The sequence below is a fragment of the Nannobrachium achirus genome (genome assembly GCF_963921795.1).
Source record: "Nannobrachium achirus genome assembly, chromosome: 4".
NCBI classification, from domain to species: domain Eukaryota; kingdom Metazoa; phylum Chordata; class Actinopteri; order Myctophiformes; family Myctophidae; genus Nannobrachium; species Nannobrachium achirus.
This window is the reverse complement of record NC_137813.1, coordinates 60920175-60942320: the sequence shown is the minus strand read 5'-3', so window position 1 is coordinate 60942320 and position 22146 is coordinate 60920175. Positions and strand designations below refer to the sequence as shown.

Below are 22146 nucleotides of genomic sequence, written 5' to 3'. Positions count from 1 at the left end.
GACAAAACACTTTGACACAGATTACTTGTTTTACTTGTATTACATTGCCAGACAGATCCCCTTGCTTTGCAGTTAATATTTGTCAGGGTAATTTATGTTTGACACTATTTTAAAAGAAAAATGACAGAGGAAAGTTGGTCAGAAACTCTCCATGTAGTGAGGTCTAAACGTCCCAAAACAAAACTCATGGGTCCCTAGGGCTCTAAATGATTTGATTATGAAGTGAAACTACTCTGCTATCTGATCCACGTCTTGTTTCATCTTAAATAATATCATTTGCCTGTGTTTTATTTGCTTTTAGTTGGGGAGAAAACACAACTGTCTCAGTATTCTGCAGCACACAGAGCACTGACCCAGTGGGTTGAGTCTACATGGTTCTCACACATCCTTTAAGTTCCTCCCCCTGCTCTACATTCTCTACCAGTCTCAGACAAACTTTAGCTCAGTGCATTTGAAACTCCAACCAGAAGAGAATCATGGCAGAGGTCGCCCCAGCTCCAGCCGCCGCCCCGGCCAAAGCAGCCAAGAAGAAGGCAGCACCCCGACCCAAGAAGACCGGCCCCAGCGTCGCTGAGCTTGTCGTCAAGGCCGTGTCCGCCTCCAAGGAGCGGAGCGGTGTGTCTCTGGCTGCGGTCAAGAAAGCTCTGGCTGCCGGCGGCTACGATGTGGAGAAGAACAAGGCTCGCGTCAAGATCGCTATCAAGAGCCTGGTCGCTAAAGGCACTCTGGTTCAGCTCAAAGGCACCGGCGCGTCTGGCTCTTTCAAGATGAACAAGAAGGTAGAAGCAGTGAAGGCAAAGAAGCCTGCTGCTAAGAAAGCCGTCAAAGCAAAGAAGCCTGCTGCTGCCAAGAAGCCTGCAGCGGCTAAGAAGGCGGCAGCAAAGAAGCCCGCAGCCGCCAAGAAATCACCGAAGAAAGCCAAGAAGCCCGCCGCAAAGAAAGTAGCTGCTAAAAGCCCGAAGAAGGCTACCAAGAGCCCCAAGAAAGTTGCAAAGAAGCCCGCAGCAGCCAAGAAATCTCCAGCAAAGAAGGTTGCCAAACCCAAAGCGGCAAAGAAGGCGGCACCCAAAAAGAAGTAAATTGTCAGTTTCATGTACATTTACACCCACAAAGGCTCTTTTAAGAGCCAACCACATTGTTTTATAAGAGTATCCTCACGTATGCATATACACCACTGATTAAATACTAAAACATTTCCGTAGCTAGCCTGGGTTATAATCCAGCCACTTTGATCCAACCACTTCCAGTCCTTTTTTTCCTTGCATGCTTTAACCCTTAACACTTTCAGTGCCAGGGCGTCATATGACGTCCGACACGACCTTGGCAATGATGCCAGAAAATAATATTGGCGTCATATGACGCCAGATGCTTTTTTTTCATATTACAGTAGTACAGTGTTGGATCTATGCGGTAACCAAGATACAGCCCTTTTGGACGATGGGACGGTCGTCATGCATGACAATTCAGTGGCGTCAGTTCAGAACAAGCTAAGGTATGGCAACATGACTGGTGTCTGGTGAAGACACCAGTCATGTTGCCATACCTTAGCAACAGGCACGATGAAAAGTACATTTTTATTATTTCCCCCTGTCAAGGTATGGCAGCTGCATACCCCTGCCATACCCAATTGACGCCCCTGCATGACATTACACGCTTATGTGACCAAATTCAAGCATGCTGATTGGCCGGTTCCCCCCAGAAACAAGGGTCTCAGAGTTCAGTGACTTTTACACACAGCAATCAGAGGGAGAGAGAGATATATTGAGAGAATGAGCTAGAATTAGTTATAAAATCATTAGATGTAGTATTATTTAGAGAGATAGAGATAGAGAGAGAGATCGGAAGGTAGACGTTTTACCTAGGAGGAGTGGGGGAAGGGAAGGGCTAGTTTCTTTGTAGGTTGGGGGCGTCCATACTCCATTTTGTAAAAAAGTTACCGGACCGTTGCTCCGCTGATCAGAGAGCAAGTCATGGCCGCACATGGAGACCAAGCAGGCAGCCGAACCATGCCCAGCGCCGCCACCGACCATAATCAAAACCCGAAGCACCAGTTGGACTTTCGTTTGTTGCTGCGCGGCTGCGTTTGGGACTTGACTGAGGCGACGCGTGAGGATGAACGGTGATGCCGTTGAACGCTGATGCCGGCGATTTGAAGAGAATTCTGTGTTTTTGCTGCTGTGTCGGGGGAGCCAAGGAACGTCGCCAGCCATCCACAGTGGACGGAGGAGCTACGGCGGTGATCCGGACCGGAGGCAGGCTGTTTGGAGCAGTGTATCATCTTACGGCGCCCACCGGCTGCACCGATAGGTATGGCCCCGGAGAGCGGAGTTGCAGCGGGCGCTAATACACCCAAATGAGGCCGTGCGTGGACTTAGCCGAAGAGGACGACCCGGTCGCTGCGGTGCTGTTTCCCCCTGCCCTGAAGGACGCACTGCTGAGGTGTGCTGCGATCAGCGAACCGGGTAAGCATTATAAAGCTATGCTTTTTACGTTTCAATATGTTCTATACGTCTGTCTGTCTTTCAATGTTATATGAGATCAGTGCTGTGTTCTGGGGACTCACCGGGGACTACCCTCCACACCTCGCCCGACTTGGAACACCCTCGCAGGCACGGCGCCGCCAGGCGCCGGCCTCTATACCTCCGTGATGGAGGAACAATAAAATATGAAAGTCTGCCCTCGTGAACCTTTCAAAGTAGCGTATTTGATAGGGATTATGTACTATAGCGTCTGCCCTGGCCAAACGAATAGTAGCTGATCGTATGCCCTCAAAAAAAGTCTAGAACACACCACTGTATGATAATGCATAAAGTGTGTTCCTGTGGAAATGAGCCATGAATCTGTAGGTCTACTCTAATGCAAGCTTGTAATACATTCTTCAATCAATCAATAACCGATGTCAATAAGCCTGACCTGCTATTGTTTTTTTTCCACGTAGGGTGCATTTGGTAATATACAATTCAATTCAAAGGAGCGTTATTGGCATGAGAAAACATACGTTTACATTGCCAAAGCAAGTATCACACATACAATAAAACTAGACCAGGTCAACCTGGTTGTGCCAGACCCCCTGTCTGTCATCATCATTTATGACATCGTGCCTTTTGTAGGCATGTCATCATCATATATACCCTTTATATAGAAAACCAGGACAGACAGACCGACATTTGCTTATGTAGGCCTACCCATTTCATGGGTCTGGCAAAAAACAGTTGAAAATGCTATGTCGCATTGTCATTGCCAGACCCATGAAATGGGTAGGCCTACATAAGCAAATGTCGGTCTGTCCGGTTTTTCTCCATAGATGGTCATGATGATGACATGATGATGACATGAGGGAGGGATAGACCGACAGACAAAGCCTTCATGTCATCACAATGTCACAAATGATGATGACATGAGGGAGGGACAGACAGCCTATAAAGGGACAGACAGCCTAAAAATGTACCATTAAATTTATAGGCCCAGAGGGTTGGCAGAACCGGGGTCTGGCACAACCAGGTTGACCTGGTCTAGTTTTATATATATACAGGGTACAAATAGCAGCATTATTTTCCTCATAGTACATAAAGGTATCAGCTCTGTTTCATACTGTATGTGCAGTAGGTCTAGATGTCAATCCATGGTTTGTAGTAGGTGTATGAAGTTCCTCCAACTTCTTCCAGTAAGAATACATTTCTTTATAGTTTAGTTTTTTATTGTGTGTGTATACCTAGATAGATAGTTTAGTAATACAATCTGTGTGTGTGTGTGTGTGTGTGTGTGTGTGTGTGTGTGTGTGTGTGTGTGTGTGTGTGTGTGTGTGTGTGTGTGTGACATAATAATCTATCAAATCGATCTCAAATCTGTATCAAATTTGTATCAAAGCAGAGCCTATAGAATTCAGTGGCCACGTATATATACATATATACATTTGAAATTATTTAGACTAGTGAAAACAGCCGATCTACAAGCACACAACGCCTCGCTTGTAGATCTGCTGTTTTCACTACTTTTGTGCGACAGCCTTTGCTAAAGAACATACAAATTATACAGAAGCACGTTCATTTAGTATTTTGTATTTATTTCTATCATATACAGGGCCCGTGGAGTCTGACTGGATGGAGGAAGGATGGGAGCCCGATCTGCAACCAGACCAATGACAACGCAGAGGACAGTATGATGGCGGAGATAGCGAGAGTCACTCTAGGGGAGCTGAAGAACTTTCTGGGACTTCTCTTCCTCACAGCTATCGTTCACAAGCCGGAGATTGCCATGCAGTGGTCAAAAAAACATTGCCATGCCGTACTTTCCCAGAACAATGGCAAGGAACAGGTACCAGGCCATTTTGAGGCACCTGAGGTACACACACACACACACACACACACACACACACACACACACACACACACACACACACACACACACACACACACACACACACACACACGGTGAACAGTACCATCTTTGACCTTTATTTGTGGTGCCTTTGACTCCTGAATGTTGGCTTGTTGAATGCCTTTTTTTGAGAATACAGTACAGTACAGTACTGACTTTTATATTATTTTATTTATTCTTTACTTGCTGCACATTTATTTTATTTTACTTTTATCCAGTTATATTTTATTTTTGTGAAGTCATATTTGTGATTTCTTTTTTTTTGGAAATATTTGTAAATATTGTTGAACATAAATATGTTCATGCTGGATGTGTGAGGTACTCACCAGGGTTAGGGTTCGATGTTGCCATAAAATAAAAGGTTGACATCGCTTTTCTGACTTTTTGTCTTCCTGACCTTCTAGACCAGGTAAAAACACAGTGAATTCACAGTGCATAGTTCTATCAAAATGTAAGGCAATTTCTACCTTCTGAGTCATTTCATACTTTTTCACTTTGCCCCCTTGAAACTAGACGATGGTACAATATTTTTTTAACTTTTTTTGCACATAATGAAAGTAGGCATGTCATTCTTTCTGTCAAGGGTACTTGTGTTCCGTTACCATTTACCAATTTGTTGCTATGGCTTCCTAAAGTTCTTTTTCTTTGAACTCAAATATCTCAGAATCTAGATTTCTGAGGTTATTGACTGGTTTGCGCAGTGCGCACTCTCGAGCACCTATCTCCAAAACCGCTCACCGAAATCACTCCAAAATTTTTTTGGTAAAAAAAAAAATCCTCTTTTACCAAACCTCCCATTTTTGTTCCGATGTGAATATCGGATCATTTCCAATTTATTCCCTGGAATTGGGGCAGAAATGAATGGGACCTAATGGTGGCACTGGTAAGGGACGGGGGGCAGGGGGGGCTGGCACTCAAAGTGTTAAGTGCTGTTCGGGTCATTTTGACCCGTTTTACATTTTCATTTGGAAAAAAAAGGTAGAAGTTAAAAATGTTTCCACCTGAAACTCACTGGCCTTAAAGATTCTTCTGAGATGAACATGTAAAAAAAATATTTTTGCACTACACCCATGCTACACCCCCCTCATATTTTTTGAACCTTAAGTGCTGTTCGGGTCATTTTGACCCGGAAGCACAGAAATACACAGTATTATGCCAAAACACAGACACACAGTCACCCCCACTTCTAACACCCCCCTTCCAAAGCCCCATTCCGAACCCTCCCCCCATTCCTATAAGCATGAGCAATATTGCCCAGTATTAAATGAAGTAGTTTTTTTTACATGGATTTCAGCTAAATCAGTAAAAACGCCTAGCTCTTTCAATGTTTAATGTGATATAGCAAAGCAGAAATGCAAACATTTACCAAATATATCATATGAATTGTTTGGTATTGAGTCAAAGTCAATGTATCATGATGATTTGTTAAGTTAAAATTTATATTAGTGTTGTTTTTTTTAAACCAAATATCCACCGGGTCAAAATGACCCGAACAGAACGAAGGTGTAGTGAATCTGAACAGAACTTAAGGGTTAAACTATAACAACTGTTATTTATTGCCCTGGCGTTGTGGGTCAACTTCAAAATGACATGAACAGTACCATTACACGAACCCGAACCCTAATCCTCATATAGGCATTTGATATACATATATACATCATATTACGATGTAGATAAGAGGAGTTTACTATCGATAGTGCTGACCAAAAGCGAACAAGGGGGAGGCGTGTGTGTGCGCTGCTGCTCTGCCTGTCCTCCCTTACGTCCTCAGAAAGCACAAAAAGATTTGAGCCTGAGTTAGGAGACAGGAATATCAGCAACACAGTAAACAGTAACATAATATGGTATATAAATATCATTCCCACCATGTTTTAAATAGATAGATAGATAGATAGATAGATAGATAGATTGTATGAATAAACAGATCTAGGCTACTTGACTATTGAAATGGTTTGATGGAATTAGCAATTAGGGTATTGGGTATTCTTTGTTAAAACGATTTAAATCTCCATTACTTTGTAGCACTAAATCATTGCTCGTCTTTTATTTGCGTCACCATTTACTGTGTCGTCTCTGACTGAGGCGCCGTCAATCTCTGGTTGGTCAGGAACCTCCTTCTCTGAGGAGGAGCCACACTTCACCGTTACAGATGTTTCTGATTTGTGGGGAGCACTATACGTCACTGTTACGACTTTTCTGATTGGAGGGGAGCTCTCAGAGTCCTTCTCTCCAATAGACGACTCTGAAAACTCAACTCCGCCCACTTGAAAATGTTATAAATAGTGCTGTATTACTCTTCTCCAGCACATTTCGTCTACGCTCATCTCAACAACCAAACTACAAAAATGTCAGGGAGAGGTAAGACCAGCGTCCTGACATCGTGTAGTTACTAGTTAGTTTTCTGGAGTAGTAGCTCGGAGAAATGTGCTGGTTGAGAGGCGCGCGAGACATTTTATAGCTTCAACTAAAGAAAGAAAAGCAGACTCTGTGTGCGCCCCACCAATCACAAAAAAGGATGAGAGCGCGGTTGAGCTCCCCTCCAATCAGCATCATCGTCCTCCCTATGGCTCCTCCCAGAGCCCTGCCCCCTGTCATCCCCAAAGAAGGAGGTTCCTCTGAGTCTGAGGACGTAAGGGAGGACAGGCAGATCAGCAGCCTATAAAATAGGTGGTTGGCCCACACACAACGGCCCAAGTGCATGCCACCTAAGCTGTGGCCAAAACATTTTGGAAATGACCGGCCCTTAAAAGGACCCTTTAGTTCGGAGGAAACTCTTTAGTGAAAATGTAAAGGCTTTTAAAAGAAACTTTTTTTTTTTCTTTATTCAAACATAACAACATCATAACATACAGATTATTCGCCTTCAAGCATCGGCACCAGATGCTTGACTTGGCGCCCAGATTCTCTGCCATCAACGAAGGTGTAGATGACGCCACTGATGTTCACACCAACATCGACATCAGAGACCATCACAACATCGTAAGTCTTCGCCCCGTCTTCATCGTACTTCGCCTTCCATTTGGTCAGTTCGGCTTCCTCCATCGGAGAGAGCTTCCTTACGGTTGTGCCAGCGGTCTTACGGCGCTTCTTTCTGGGCGTGTAGGTCTCCCCCTTCATAGACACGTACGGCCCCTTACGAAGAAGCTAGCATTCTTTCTCCCGCGCCTCGCTCAGCATTTTGATTTCTGCCTTAGTAACATTGTAAAGACCACGGCTAAATGCAACTTTGTTGTGCAACTTTTCCAACTTCTTGGAGAGCCTCAAAGTGTAGTCGTCAATGGGAGCCCCCTGCACAGTAAGAAAAAAATATTAATATACACGTAATCACACGATAGAAATGAGTTACCAGTGCGAAGCGATCACCTTGATCCTCTTGTATCGCCGCGCTGAGCCGCCGCTCTTCTCCGGGTCACCGCCGGCTACGGAGACGAACTTGCCGGCCATCATGCCGTCCACGTAGCCACGATTGTAGTCGTCAGTCTCACCCGGGAACAGCTTCTGGGGGTCGGCCTCCACTTCGCTGACATTTTCGGGGGAAACATTCCCCGATAATCCCTCTCCCAGCTCCTCGTTGCTTGAGGAGGGGAAGTCGTAGGAGACGCCATCGCTTTGCTCGTGCCGGCGGGCGCGGTCTCGCTGTTCAGCTTCGAGCACCAGCTTCCTAAACCTGATCGTTGCTGGAGAGAGGCGGCCAGCTTGCTCTTCCTCATCGCTCGGCTCCATGTCCATGTCTCTTGTAGGAAGTACAATCAACTTTATTTAGAAGACACAGGGTCCATTAAAAACGAGACACATAAAAACACATAAAATAAAATAAAAATAAAAAACTGTACAGAATCATAAATAAAACATCATCTATACACAAGACAATCATACCAGTGTTCCCAGAAAGGAGACTGGTACCTGGTAGTACTAAGGCAGGGGTTGATCAACAACCCAATAATAGAGTTTTGCGACTCATTCAAACGACACATAAATCTATACATTAAATTCCTCCGAAGAGCTTGAAAAGTGCTTATACCCAGGTTACAGAACAGCTCACTAGCACTGCTCCACCTAGGTTTTCTCAGAAGTATACGTAAACAGTCATTATAGGCAACCTGAAGTTTATGCATGCTTTTCTTCTTGAACTTAACCCACAGGGGGGGCGGTATACAAAGGAGTACAATATGCTCTAAAGAGGTTAGCTTTCACATTAACAGAGCAGAAATGAAATTTCCTCCCCAACATGTTAGCTTGAGCATATAATGCTCGTCACTGCCTATACAGATCATCATCATCCGTCAACTGGTCATTTATGACATGTCCCAAATACTTGGCTTTGCTACATACAGGTAACACTTGGCCTGCCAGGTAGAAAGATGGAAAGGAAAGATTTTTATCATCCCTCGTCCTACAGGTCATGACAACACTCTTCTTAGCGTTATATTTGACATCAAAAGATAAACCATACGCTGTACAAACATCGAGCAACTGTTGAAACCCAGCACTACTGGGAGATATTACTGCCAGGTCATCCGCGTACATAAAATGATTAATTAGGGTGTCCCCAATCTTACAACCTGTTTTACACTTATTTAAAGACACAGAGAGATCGTTCATATATAAATTGAACAGGGCTGGCGAAATTAATCCCCCCTGGCGGACGCCATTGCTAACAGAGAAGGGAGCAGAGACCCCACTACCCCATCTGACCTGCATACTCTGGTTAGCATACCAGTATGACAAGATGCGAATTATGCTATCAGGAACACCCTTTTCTTTAAGCTTTAAAAACAGTTTATGATGATTGACTCTGTCAAAGGCCCGAGACGCGTCAACCAACCCCACTAGAACAGAGGAATTCTGACTTTTATATTTTTCAATGACTTCTTTCAGAGCATACACACAGAGATCAGTACCATGTTTTGCCTTAAACCCATACTGATTGTCAGTAGTATCAAAAAAAGAAGAAAGTCGATCTAATAAAACTCTTTCAAGGACCTTGGACATTACACTAGCAAGAGCAATAGGTCTGTAATTGTCCAAGCTCCCAACCTTGCCAGCTTTGTCTTTGATAATAGGCACCAGGGTAACAGACAGCAAGGAATTAGGCAGTACCCCGTGTGTCAAAAGACCAGTGAAACATATAGCCAGAAGAACAGCTACCTTTGGACTGGCACGTTTAAGATGCTCAGCAGTGATATTATCAGAGCCACTGGCTTTGTTATCCTTTAACTGTTCAATAGCTTTACGGACCTCATTAGTTGAGACACCAGTGGCAGAGCTATTAGTAATATTGTCAATTTTATATGTGTCACTTTTGACACAATTAAAAGCATGTGAGTAGTGCTCCCTCCATAGCTCTGCTATATTATTCTCCCCAGAAACACCCTCCATGTTGCAAGGTAATACAGCATTATTTCTGTTCAGAGTTCTCACCTCCTTCCAGAACCCAGTTACATTATTGCCAAGGAGCTTAGCTGCCATGGAATCTGCTCTCATACTAGCTTCATGCTTACTAATGTAACGCACCGCTGATTTATATTGTATGTTGGCCATCTTTTTATGGTCCAGGATTGGTCCCTGTCTGGGGCGACCAGCCAGGACCCACGCCTTATGGGCCTGCTTAGCTTCTGTATGGTGAGCTGCCACATACTTATTCCACCCTGGCTTAACCTTTGTCTTACTTTTGTTTTTAGTATACAAGGAACTACTGGCCTCATACAAAGCCCCCACTATACAGTCATAGAAGGTACAGAGGTCCTTGCTATGAGTATTAACTTTACAATTCACATCCGAACAAAAAATTGCATCATAGGGCAACAGTAGATCATTGAACAGCTCATTAGTTCTCCCAAAATAAGACAGAATATCATTATTTGAAAGTTTGGACCAATCTAGTTTAGTTTTAACGGCACTATTAACCTCTTTGGTCATTTCAGGAAGTTTGTCAACATCAAGCACCAATACCACAGGGACATGGTCAGACATGGATGCCTCATAGATTATTTCCATAGATTTTAAATTAGCATGCGCATCAGCAGTACAAATGCAATGATCAAGCCATGAAGTTGTGTGCCATGCTTCACTTATGTAAGTGTAACTCTCTGCAGGTAACAATAACTGACTAGATAATAAGAGGTTGTTTTCCTCACAAAAATGTATCATGTGCTTAGCAAACAATGAGTGTTTATCAGCAAGGTCAGCGTTCATGTCGCCCACTACATAGACACTGGTATTTTGATTATCCAAGATAAAAGAGTTAATAAAAGCTAACCTATTAAGGTATTCATCCTCATTCTGTTTCCTGAAGACAGAGAATGTCACAGACTTGCAGAAGTTTGTCCACTGGTGCGCGCCTGGCTACGTCTCCTGCACTGTTCCCAAGGCGCAGCCCCCGACAGTTAAAAAATCCAACACGCATAGCAGACTAGGCGGATTGTTCGGCCGAGAGCCCATTCTGCATAATATTACTAGCTTGCACCAACGGTATGTTGATCTTCACAGGTGCGCCGGGAGTCACAGCCTTGCGCGGTTCATAATACCGCCGAATAAACGCTCCTTCAGGCCAGAGCTCAGGGGCGTACATCTCCCCGACATCTTTACATTCCGCCGTCACTTTGAATGATGCAAATCTGCTTTGCACACTGTCAATTTTGAGACAAGTAACCTCACGATTGAGCTTGGCTCTTAGATACACAGAGAGCGTGTCAGCTTCCAACTCAGGACAGAATTTGGTCGCGAACACACTCACTAGTTTAGTCTGCACCGTTTTAATAGTACTTACAGCACTGGTGCCGACGATGGAAGCAGCACCCTGCCTCTTAGCCCTTCCACTGGTGTTCCCAGCGGCTCGCTGCCCGCTCTGTGCAGCGGCATTCCCCGACACCGGCCGGGGCCGTCCCTTTCTCACAACCAGGCTGAAGGAAGGAATCGCCGCCGCTCCGTCCAGACCGCGGGATGATGAAGCTCTCCCCGCAGCCTCGGCCGCCGCACTCAGCCCAGCGGTGGTCCGCGGTGTCCTCGAACCAGCCGCCTCGGTCTCCGTCGCACTCGCCCTCTCGCCACAGCCGGATACCTCGCACCGCGTCCGCGTTGCAGGCTCCAGCCCCGGGTCGTCAGGACCCGCAGCTCGCTCAGGTCGGTGCTCCACTGCTGCCACCCGCTGCTCCGTCGCACTCGCCCCAAGCCTCTCGCCACAGCCGGATACCTCGCTCCGCGTCCGCGTTGCAAGCTCCAGCCCCAGGTCGTCAGGACCCGCAGCTCGCTCAGGTCGGTGCTCCAATGCTGCCACCCGGTCATTGATTTGCTCACAAACCTCAGTCTGTAGCTGGGTGGCGCGTTTCAAAGAACATACTTCCGTAAACAACTGCTCCATTCTCCTAAGCAGACAAGTAGTATCAATGCTGGTAAATGAAACCGGCGGCAGATCCTCTAAAAAGTAAGATACAAAGCGAGGAATGTTCACTCCACATTCATTTAACACCCTGAGGCATAGCTTGATGTTGTTCGCGTCCTTATGCAGCCCTTTGTGGGCTATATTTCTCTGGGAAGTATCAGGGCACATCTCAAACAAAACTTTCTTCGACGCCTCAATCCCCTCGGTGTCGAACGTGTTGGTAGCCAGCAGTACGATTTCATCTTGGCTCAATGTTTTAATTCTTGCAGAGAGAAAGTGTAGCAGTTCATCCTCCATGTTAACTTTGCCGTCAGTAGTTTTGTATATTTCTGGTTTAATCCGTGAACGTTTAGAAGTCGGAGTAGGCGTCGGAGCTGGCGTGCTACGACCTGCTACCTCCGCCATCTTGGATCAGCACACACATACAGAGTCGAATGGGACACGGTTGGCGAATGCGTCAGTATTTATCTCTGACATGAGGACGTAAGGGAGGACAGGTGGAATAGGCACCTCCCTCCTTGTTTCAGAAGCACCCAATCATGGGCTGGGAGTTGCCATATCATTTGTGCATGTAGGGAATGAACAGGGTAGTTTTTTTAGCAGCTACTTTTTTAGCAGCAGGCTTCTTAGCTTTCTTGGGTGATTTCGTGGATGCGGGCTTCTTTGATGCCGCCTCCCTGGGCTTCTTAGCAGCGGCTAGTTTCTTGGCGGCAGCGGGCTTCTTTGCTTTCACTACTTTCTTTGTGGCAGGCTTCTTCGCCTTCACCGCTTCTGCCTTCTTGTTCATCTTGAAAGAGCCAGACGCACCGTCGTAATGCAAAACGCGCTGAAGGGGCTGTACTTAAAACACAACATGAGAAACATGTAGAGCCAACACACACAGAGCCCCTCCTCGACAAAAACAAGATATTATAAACGACTGTGTATGTTTTGAAATGTAACAAAATGTAAACCAAATAATACTTCAAATCAAATCAGCATTTTCTTATACAATCAACTCTGTCTGTATGGTATAGGCTTTCCTTTCATTTATGGACACATTTGGTACACATCCTGTAACCTTCACATTTCAAAACCTCATGATCAATGTATCCTGCTGTTGCATCCTGTTTATAATTCATCCATGCATGTCTGAGTCTGATTACAATAGAAATTATTTCCACTCGCATAGCGAGTTCAATTAGATCTGCTTTTATAGCAGTACATATATCACATGTGAACTGTTGCAGTAACTTGCTTTCTGTGGTATAAACATGTTTCTTTTTAACCTTTACAATTTTAATATTAAAGCACACTTTTTTCGCCATTTATTAGCCTAATAGGTTATTGTATACGTGCTATATTTAAGTAGGCTGTGAGATTAAAAAGTACGAATGTGCTGAAATTAAACAAACATTTTGATGATTAAATGATTTGACACAGGTCATCTGTCAAAGTTATTAGTTTTCTGCTAAATGATTGGAACACCAGGACACCATTTAATTTATGTAACATTATAAACTATTTGCAGAAAGGAAGCCGATCTGCAAGTTCACAACTTGTTGCATTGCGATTTGTGAACTTATATTCATTGCTATTTTAGGCAAATGCCCCTCCCTAATAATAGTCTCTCTCTCTCAGCATTAGCAGAGGTAGTAACAATTTGGAACTAACTGGTCTACAATTCTATTTTTGGCTAATGTTCTCCTCGGAATTTAAATAAGCCTACATATTATATAATAAGCAGCAGTGATGTTGGTCTTTGATAGATTGATTGAATACTTTATTACCAGTTACAAATAGTAGGCCTACAGTGGTACTCCAGTACCTGGCTTAAAGTCCTGCTCGCAATTTGGTGTTAGGGGAGTTTCTCACCTGAACTGAGTCAGTGGGTCCCTAGACATGAAAAATCACCGAGGTGCTCGTTCGCCATAGTGGCACGAATGGCGCAATGGCCATATCAAATATGGCTGCCATCGGCTATGATGAAAATCCAACTTTTCTGTTTCTGGGTATATATGCACATGTAATACCTCTATTTGGACTGATTGGGGTGTGGGGAATTCATTTCTGACATTGTTTTGATCATTTTGGGTGATCTGGACCTCGAAAAGGTCATGGTCACGGTCATTTTGCTATTCCGAAGACCGTGGCCATAACTTGGCCATTGTTAGGAGTAAAAACAGGTGCAATAGGTCTAAATCAACTAATTCTGACATTTATAATTCATTTCTGACATTGTTTTGACCATTAAGGATCATCTTGCCTTTGAAATGTCAATGCCATTTTTCAAAAACGATTTTGTTCATTACTTGCACTTTTATAGTATTTTTTCATAAGTTTGTTTTGTTTATTACAAAATACATACTAGTGAGAAATACAACAAGTAAACATCCCCTTTAACTTTAAAGTGGGGTTTTAAATGGGTGTTTAAATGAGAAAATAAGACCATTTACGAATAAAAGTGACAAATAAAATCACACAACAAAATCACACACAAAATGAAATAACAATTTCCCTCAAAGTGCACCATATTGTGATTGTGTGCATGCAAGTTGGTATGATGTGTTTTTACAGGATGGATTTGTCATTGTTCCATGGCAAAATATGATGCACAGAACTCCATCGGCAAGGCAGTCATATCGTCGAGTGTCACGCTTCAGACATGGCAGGAGTGTACTTAAGTCAAAGTGCTCTTCCCATCCATCAGAGCTTGACATTGCCTTTTTGAGGCACTTGTCTTTTGGACAAGTATCTTTCCCATTAACTTGTCCGGACACAAAAGTCACTTGTCCGGATAAAAATGTTATACATTGAAATAGAATTAATAACAAAACGACTGCTAATGACCCCCCTTGCTCCCTCCACTCCATAGTATGGGCAGTCCATAGTCTGCATACAGCACAAAGCTGCTAGGAGCGCCACAGAAAAAGTGAAACCAAGAGCCACTTGTCCTAATTTTTAATGCACGGACAACAGGACATGCCCTGTTCCATGTTCCATTAGTTCTAGTCTTTCCTCAGGTTCCTTGGCTGTTGCAAGCAGGTGGCAAGAAATGCTCTAGAAAGGTGCCTTGTTGGTCTCAGCAGTTGTACTTCTCTGCTGCCAATGCTGTGTCTTGTTCTGTCAAGCTCTTTGCCTCTACACATTTTGTTAGATATTGTACTCGGTCAGAAGCCATAACTGCATGTTTAATCCTCACCTGGCCCATGCAGTAATCTCCTGTCTGCAAGGCATAGGCATACAGTATGTGCCTTGATCACTGTCTTAGCTATTGGTACTCAAAGATGAGAGACTGCTTAATGCAGTGGAAGCATGTGCTGATTCTCACCAGTGCCATACTGCTGCCAAATCTCCTTCATCCCCAGCTTGGAAATATGGGGTGTAGTATAGCAGTTATGCGAAGGAGACAACAACTCTCTGGGGTCCGCTCATAGTTCCGAACTTCCGACATCCCATTATTCCGACCATTAGGTTAGTGAATGTTAGGGATAGGCTTAGTTATAATGGAGTCAGTACATGCAGTCATGCACCATGTGTCAGCCTTCTCAATCCTTTTCAAAATGTCTGGGATCTCTTCTCCTCCAGCCGCCTATGTCATCATCACCAGAGACAACAGAGCTGACAATGGTAAATGGACTGCATTTACAGTATCGCTTTTCTCCAAAGCGCTTTACTATGTATTTCACATTCACTCATTAACACACACATTCACACATACATTCACACCATGAAGCCATGCAAGGTGCTCATCAGGAGCAGTTAGGGGTTCAGTGTCTTGCTCAAGGAACCTTCCATACATAACCAGGAGGAGCCGGGAATTGACCCTGGACCCTGGAACCTTCAGATTCCAAGGCAGCCGTTCTACCTGCCACTGTCGCCCAACAATGTGGGTAGCATTGCCACAAGCTTGATTGAACACCATATTCCGAACACACAGCTGGTGTTCTCCTCAGACACCCAGAATTTGTAAAGTTGCTGAGGGATGGGTGCGTCTGTCGACTCTGTTAGCTCTGATGATAAGGGGCTGGTGGTGAAGGGATCCCAAAGATTGAACTAGATTGAGGAGGATGACACCAAGCTGGTGGTACATGTGGAGTCAACTGGCCATTATTACTAAATCTATCCATAATCCTAACCTAATGGACGGAATAATGGGACGCCAGGATTATGAGTGGACCCCAGAGAGTCATAGTCTCCTTCGCATTAATGCTATACTACACCGCATACTTCCAAGCACTGGGGATGAAGTAGATCTGGTAGCAGTATGGCTCTAGGGGCGCAGCGGCACATGCTTCCACTGCGTCAAGCAGTCTCTCATCTTGGAGCACCACAGTTATCAAGGCACATATGCCTTGGAGACTGGAGATGACTGCATGTGCATGGGCCAGGTGGGGACTAAACATGCAGTTATGGCTTGGCTACAATATCTAACAAACAAAAGAGAGGCAAATACCTTGACAGAACAAGACACAGCATTGGTAGCAGAGAAGTACAACTGCTGAGACCAACACGGCACCTTTCTAGTGCATGTCTTGCCACCTGCTTGCAACAGCCAAGGAACCAAGGAAAGACTAGAACCAATGGAACATGGATGGATGCAAGGAACACTTAGATACTCGACAGCTGACTTGCTGATGGAGTTCGGTGCATCACATTTTGTCATGGAACAATGGCAAATCCATCCTGTAAAAACAGACTAACTTGGACGCACACAATCACAATACTGGTGCACTTTGAGAGAAATTGATATTTAATTTTGTGTGTGCCTTTGTTGTGTGATTTTTGTTGTGTGATTTTATTTGTCACTTTTATTCGTAAATGGTCTTATTTGCTCATTTAAACACCCATTTAACCCCCCCACCCCTTTAAAGTTAAATGGGGATGTTTACTTGTATGTATTTCTCACTAGTATGTATTTTGTAAAACAAACTTGTGAAAAAATACTATAAAAGTGCAAGTAATGAACAAAATCGTTTTTGAAAAATGGCATTGACATTAATATTTCAAAGACAAGATGATCCTTAATGGTCAAAACAATGTCAGAAATGAATTATACATGTCAGAATTAGTTGATTTAGACCTATTGCACCTGTTTTTACTCCTAACAATGACCAAGTTATGGCCACGGTCTTTGGAATAGCAAAATGACCTTGACCATGACCTTTTCGAGGTCCAAATCACCCAAAATGGTCAAAACAATGTCAGAAATGAATTCCCCACACCCAAATTAGTCCAAATAGAGGTATTACATGTGCATATATACCCAGAAACAGAAAAGTTGGATTTTCATCATAGCCGATGGCAGCCATATTTGATATGGCCATTGCGCCATTCGTGCCACTATGGCGAACGAGCACCTCAGTGATTTTTCATGTCTAGGGACCCACTGACTCAGTTCAGGTGAGAAACTCCCCTAACACCAAATTGCGAGCATGACTTTAAGCCAGGTACTGTATTATGGTACGATATTACAATGACTGCTTGTTTCCATTGTGTTCCTGTGTTGTCCTGTCTAATCCATCCATCTCTCTCTCTCTCTCTCTCTCTCTCTCTCTCTCTCTCTCTCTCTCTCTCTCTCTCTCTCTCTCCAGGGTAACAGTAACAACAGTTCAGGTGAACTCCTCCACTTCCCTGAGAAACAGTACAGCCACGCCTCCAAGCTCACGGTAGGCCTATTGCATTAATAGTGTTCTTCTAGTGTTTTCTCAGTCTTGCATTCATCCAATCGAACGCAGGCAGGGCGGCGCTTGACAGAACAGCGGTACTTTACAGTATCACGCAGTATATATTACTCTGTCACCTTTCATGGTACTGACACTAGGTGACAAAAAATAAATACATAAAAAAAAACATTAACATTTGAGATGCTGTAAATGCTTTGTTAAGTTAAACATAATGCGTCCATTATACATCTGCAATGTATGCTGCAACTGAGCTTATAGATCAAAATTTCTCGAAAAAAAGAAGTCACTGATTCACATAAGAACACAATAACAATGAATGATGGTTACAAGAAAAAAAATATATATATTTCACTACCTGCTTTCTGTCTAATGTCATTTCATTTGTTTCCTTAGCTTGATGTGTTGTGCAACCAGGAAGCAGCTCGCCACCAAGGCTGCTCGTAAGAGCGCGCTGGCAACCGGTGGAGTGAAGAAGCCTCACCATTACCGCGAGGCTCATCTGGTCGGTCTGTTTGAAGACACCAACCTGTGCGCCATCCACGCCAAGAGGGTGACCATCATGCCCAAAGACATCCTGCTGGCCCGTCGTATCCGTGGAGAACGTGGTTAATTTAAATCTGACTGTCATCTGTAACCATCCCAGAACGGCTCTTTTAAAGGAGCTATAGTCAACTTTTTCTTGAAAAACGGATGCTAAAATAAAAATAATGTTTCGAAAATATTTTATAAAAAAATAAGCTTCATATATGTGTTTCTATTAACAAATGACCACAAAAAGCGTAAAATAATGATAAAATAATCATTTTGGCCCTTTGTTTACATTTACAGGGCACGTACTTTGTTTACATCCTAGTCTGTAGACTAGGATGTACACCTACAATGAAAAAGTTGACTATAGCTCCTTTAAGAGCCACCCATATATTTGTTTAAAGAGCTTTTTCCACTACACACGGAGAGGAAGACCATGTGAACGTGGTCAAACGATGCTATGATAATGTAGATTTAGAAGGTTTGATTTTTAGACTTCAGTAGACCTATAATGTATCGTACAGTATGTGTCGCCACAGAGATGGTGAAACGTACGTCAAACAATCCTATTTAAATGTAGATTAGAAGGTTTGATGTTTAGACATCAGTGTATCCTAATGTATCGTACAGTAGTGGGGCCATGCATATGGAAATCCCATGTGTTGCCACAGAGATGGCGAAACATACGGTAGCCCTGCAGTGGCAGTCCACTAGACCAATGTAACAGGTATGTAGAGACAATAAAGGATTATCTTAAAAAGTGACCTTGTTCCTCAATCAGAGAATGATAGTGGGAAGGACATGAAATCAGACTCAATAAAGAGGTTAACAATGTTATTGATGTCTAGATGTCTCTTTCCCTGGGTCACACACACACACACACACACACACACACACACACACACACACACACACACACACACACACAGAATATCATTTGCTTGTCAGTGGAGCTGTTCAGTATATTAAAACCCCCAGAAACATGGTGTTTAGGATTGCTCCGGAGGGGCGGGCGTTCAGACGGTGAGACAGCAGCAGCAGTCGCCGGAATCGCCGCCACCCTCTTGTCCAGAGGCAGCCGCTGCAGAGGAGACGGAGGAGGCTGTCAGACAGCTGGAGAATGCTGTGAAAAACATCCTGCCTCCCTGGTCCGACTCTTCTGGCGTCGAGGAGGAGAAGGGAGCCGAGGAGGATAAGCAACGCGATGAGGAGAAGGACGAGGAGTCAGATTACGACTCAGCAAGCGAGGAGCCGAGTGAGCGGAACGACAGCACCTCAAGCAGCAGCTTTGTTCAAGACTACCTGGCTGCAGACACTAGGGTCCTGTTGATGTCCACGGGAGACAGGAACATCAACAAGTGGCAGGAAGTGACCTCACACCTCTTTCTTGCTCTACCCCATGGAGGTTCTGTTTAGGGTTAGGGGGTAGAGTTGGGTTGTCTAAAAGATAAAAGATAACATGTACACATAGCGACAATGCGGCTCAAAGGGACTGTAGTGCCTTGGACTGCAAGGCAGAGACGTCACGTGACCTCCACAAGCGGCATGAAGTCACTTGACACTGTGAGGTCACTTCCTGCCACTTGTTGATGTTCCTGTCTCCCGTGGACATCAACAGGACCCTAGTGTCTGCAGCCAGGTGCTGCTCGCTTTGTTTCAGGCGGAGGAGAGGGGCTCCTCCCCGCTGCTGCGGATGGGTCTCGAGGAGAAGGAGCTGAGCAGCATGTGAGTGTTAACGGTCAGAAGCGACAGACGTCGCCGCTTGCAAACGTTGTGAAGAAACATAGACATGCATGAAAGCCGGCTTGTCAACACTAACTTATCATTATGTCTACCATCTCATTTGTTACTTGTAACGTGAGAGGAATTCAATCTTTGGAGAACAGAAAGACTAAGATGAGCATTCTCCACAACACCAGGTACGACATTATATGTGCACAAGAATTAAGATTGACATCACAGGATGATATCGCTGATGTAGAGGCTATGTGGGTAAAAGGCACTTCGATTATCTCTATTGGTCTTGATAAAGCTGATGGCATAGGTATATTTTTTAACACTAAAGCTGAAATTATAAAGAAAAGAGAAATTATCCCAGGTAGAATCCTTTTGGTTGACTGCTTTTATTTAAATTTAAAAATGAGAATTATTAACGTTTACACACCACCAGATGCCGCAACTAAAGTAAGAATGTTTAAGCGGCTATATGAATTATTGACTGTTAGTTATTTTACTGTATTGTGTGGAGACTTTAATGCTTATACCGCGGAGAATGACAGAATATCTGCTTTACATGTTAATCCCCGTGGTCGCAACAGAGAAGGAATTGAACTGAAAAAAATGAGTGAATTCTGTGGGGTAAAAGATGTGTTTCGAATGTTGCATCCAACTGAGGTGGGATACACTCGGTTTGATAAAAATGTAAAAACGAGAATAGACCACATTTATATTAATTCTAACATTACGCCTCTAAATTATAAAACCCGTGTATTGGTCAATTCTGATCACCTCGCTGTAGTTGTGCTTTTGAAATTTGGCCAGACAGAAAAAAAGGGCTTTTGGAAACTAAATGTGAGCTGTTTAAAGAACAATGATGTGCTTGCAGAATTAAAAAAAGAGATCGTAATTGCTAAAAGTTTAAATGTATTAACTGGATCTTATGTTGAACTATGGGAAATTATGAAGGAGCGATTAAGATATTTCTTTAAATACAAATCTAAATGTTTAAATCAGTAGCTAAATAAAAAATACAATATATTAATGGCCGAGTTTATAAACCTTAAAACGAAAGCAGATAAAACCGAGGCGGATAATGAGAAGTTAGCTGATACTGAAACTGAATTGGCAAAATTAAACGACGTCTCCCATTGCCTTCGCCTACAGGCAGGTATGGGTAATACAGAGTGTGTCAGTAATACACACAATCTGTTACGTATACATAAAAAGAACTTGGAAAATAAACATTTCGTGCTATTCTAAATGACAACGGTCAAATTATAGAGGATGAGAAGATAAAAAGGGAAACTATTAGAGAAATGTGTGAAAAGATGTATCAGAAACAAATCTTAAATGAAACAAGGCTGCATTCTTTCCTGGATTCCATTGCTTTAAGCAGGGTTGGCCTTAACGCGGAAGGGGGGGAAATTAATACCTTTGAAGTAAGGGAGGCTATCTCTCAGTTAATTAAGGGTAAGGCACCAGGTCCAGACGGCCTTTCTAATGAGCTTTTTCTCTCTTGCACAGAAGAGTTAGTTGATCTGCTAACCCTCGCTTATAATGATGGGGCCAGGTCAGGAAAAATGCACGCCACCTTTTACCACGGTATTATATCGCTGTTATATAAAAAAGGTTCCTCGTTTGATCTTGATAACTGGAGACACATTACACTGATGAATGCAGATTATAAAATATTTGCCAAAATAGTTGTTAATCGACTAACTAAGGTTTTGGAAGAAATAATAGAAAAAGAACAGACCTGTGCCATTAAGGGAAGACTTATGTGGGATAACTTGGGCATTCTAAGAGATATCACTGGTGGAGATGTAAAGGATGAATTCTTTATTGTGAGTTTAGACCAAAAAAAGGCCTTCGATTTCATTTCTAGAGAGTACTTGTGGGAAGTTTTAAAAGTATATGGTTTTAAACAGGATTTCATTAATTTGATCAAGTTGCTATATGCAGAGTCCACGGTTCAGGTCAATGTAAATGGTGTCTTAACAGAGGCTTTTGAAATTAAGAGGGGGGTGAAGCAAGGGTGCCCCCTATCGGCAGCTCTCTATATCCTGGCCATTAACCCTTTATTAAAACGAATTAAAAATGATAAAAGACTCTCGGGTATAAAAACTAGTAGCGGTGAGAGGGTGGTCGTCCTGGCCTACGCTGACGACGTGACCATTATAATTAGAAATCAGTATGAGCTAGACGTTATAAAAGAGCACTTGTCACTTTATGAGGAGGTATCGGGTTCTATACTGAATCCAGATAAAACGGAGGGTGTCTGGTTCGGGAGGTCTGAGGCCCGGCCATCAGTAAATATAAAAGACAGTGAAACAATGAAAGTTCTGGGTATCAAGTTCAGTAACAGTGATAGTTATGGTAAAAATTGGGACGACAAGGACAAAGAGATAAAAGAATAATTAGATAAATGGGAAAATACATCATGTCGCTATAAAACAAAGATTATAATAATAAAAT

General features: G+C 43.4%; 1 protein-coding gene across 1 annotated transcript in view; it reads left to right on the top strand.

The window, feature by feature from the left end:
* Window positions 1–476: 476 nt before the first annotated feature.
* Window positions 477–22146, top strand: part of LOC308283910 (histone H1-like) — a gene marked incomplete at both ends in the record, with an annotated part of 154783 nt that continues 133113 nt past the window's right edge. Inside the window, one exon of the mRNA XM_080724425.1 lies at window positions 477–986. Within this exon, the coding sequence (XP_080580551.1) occupies window positions 477–986 (510 nt within the window). The remainder of the gene's footprint in view (window positions 987–22146) is intronic.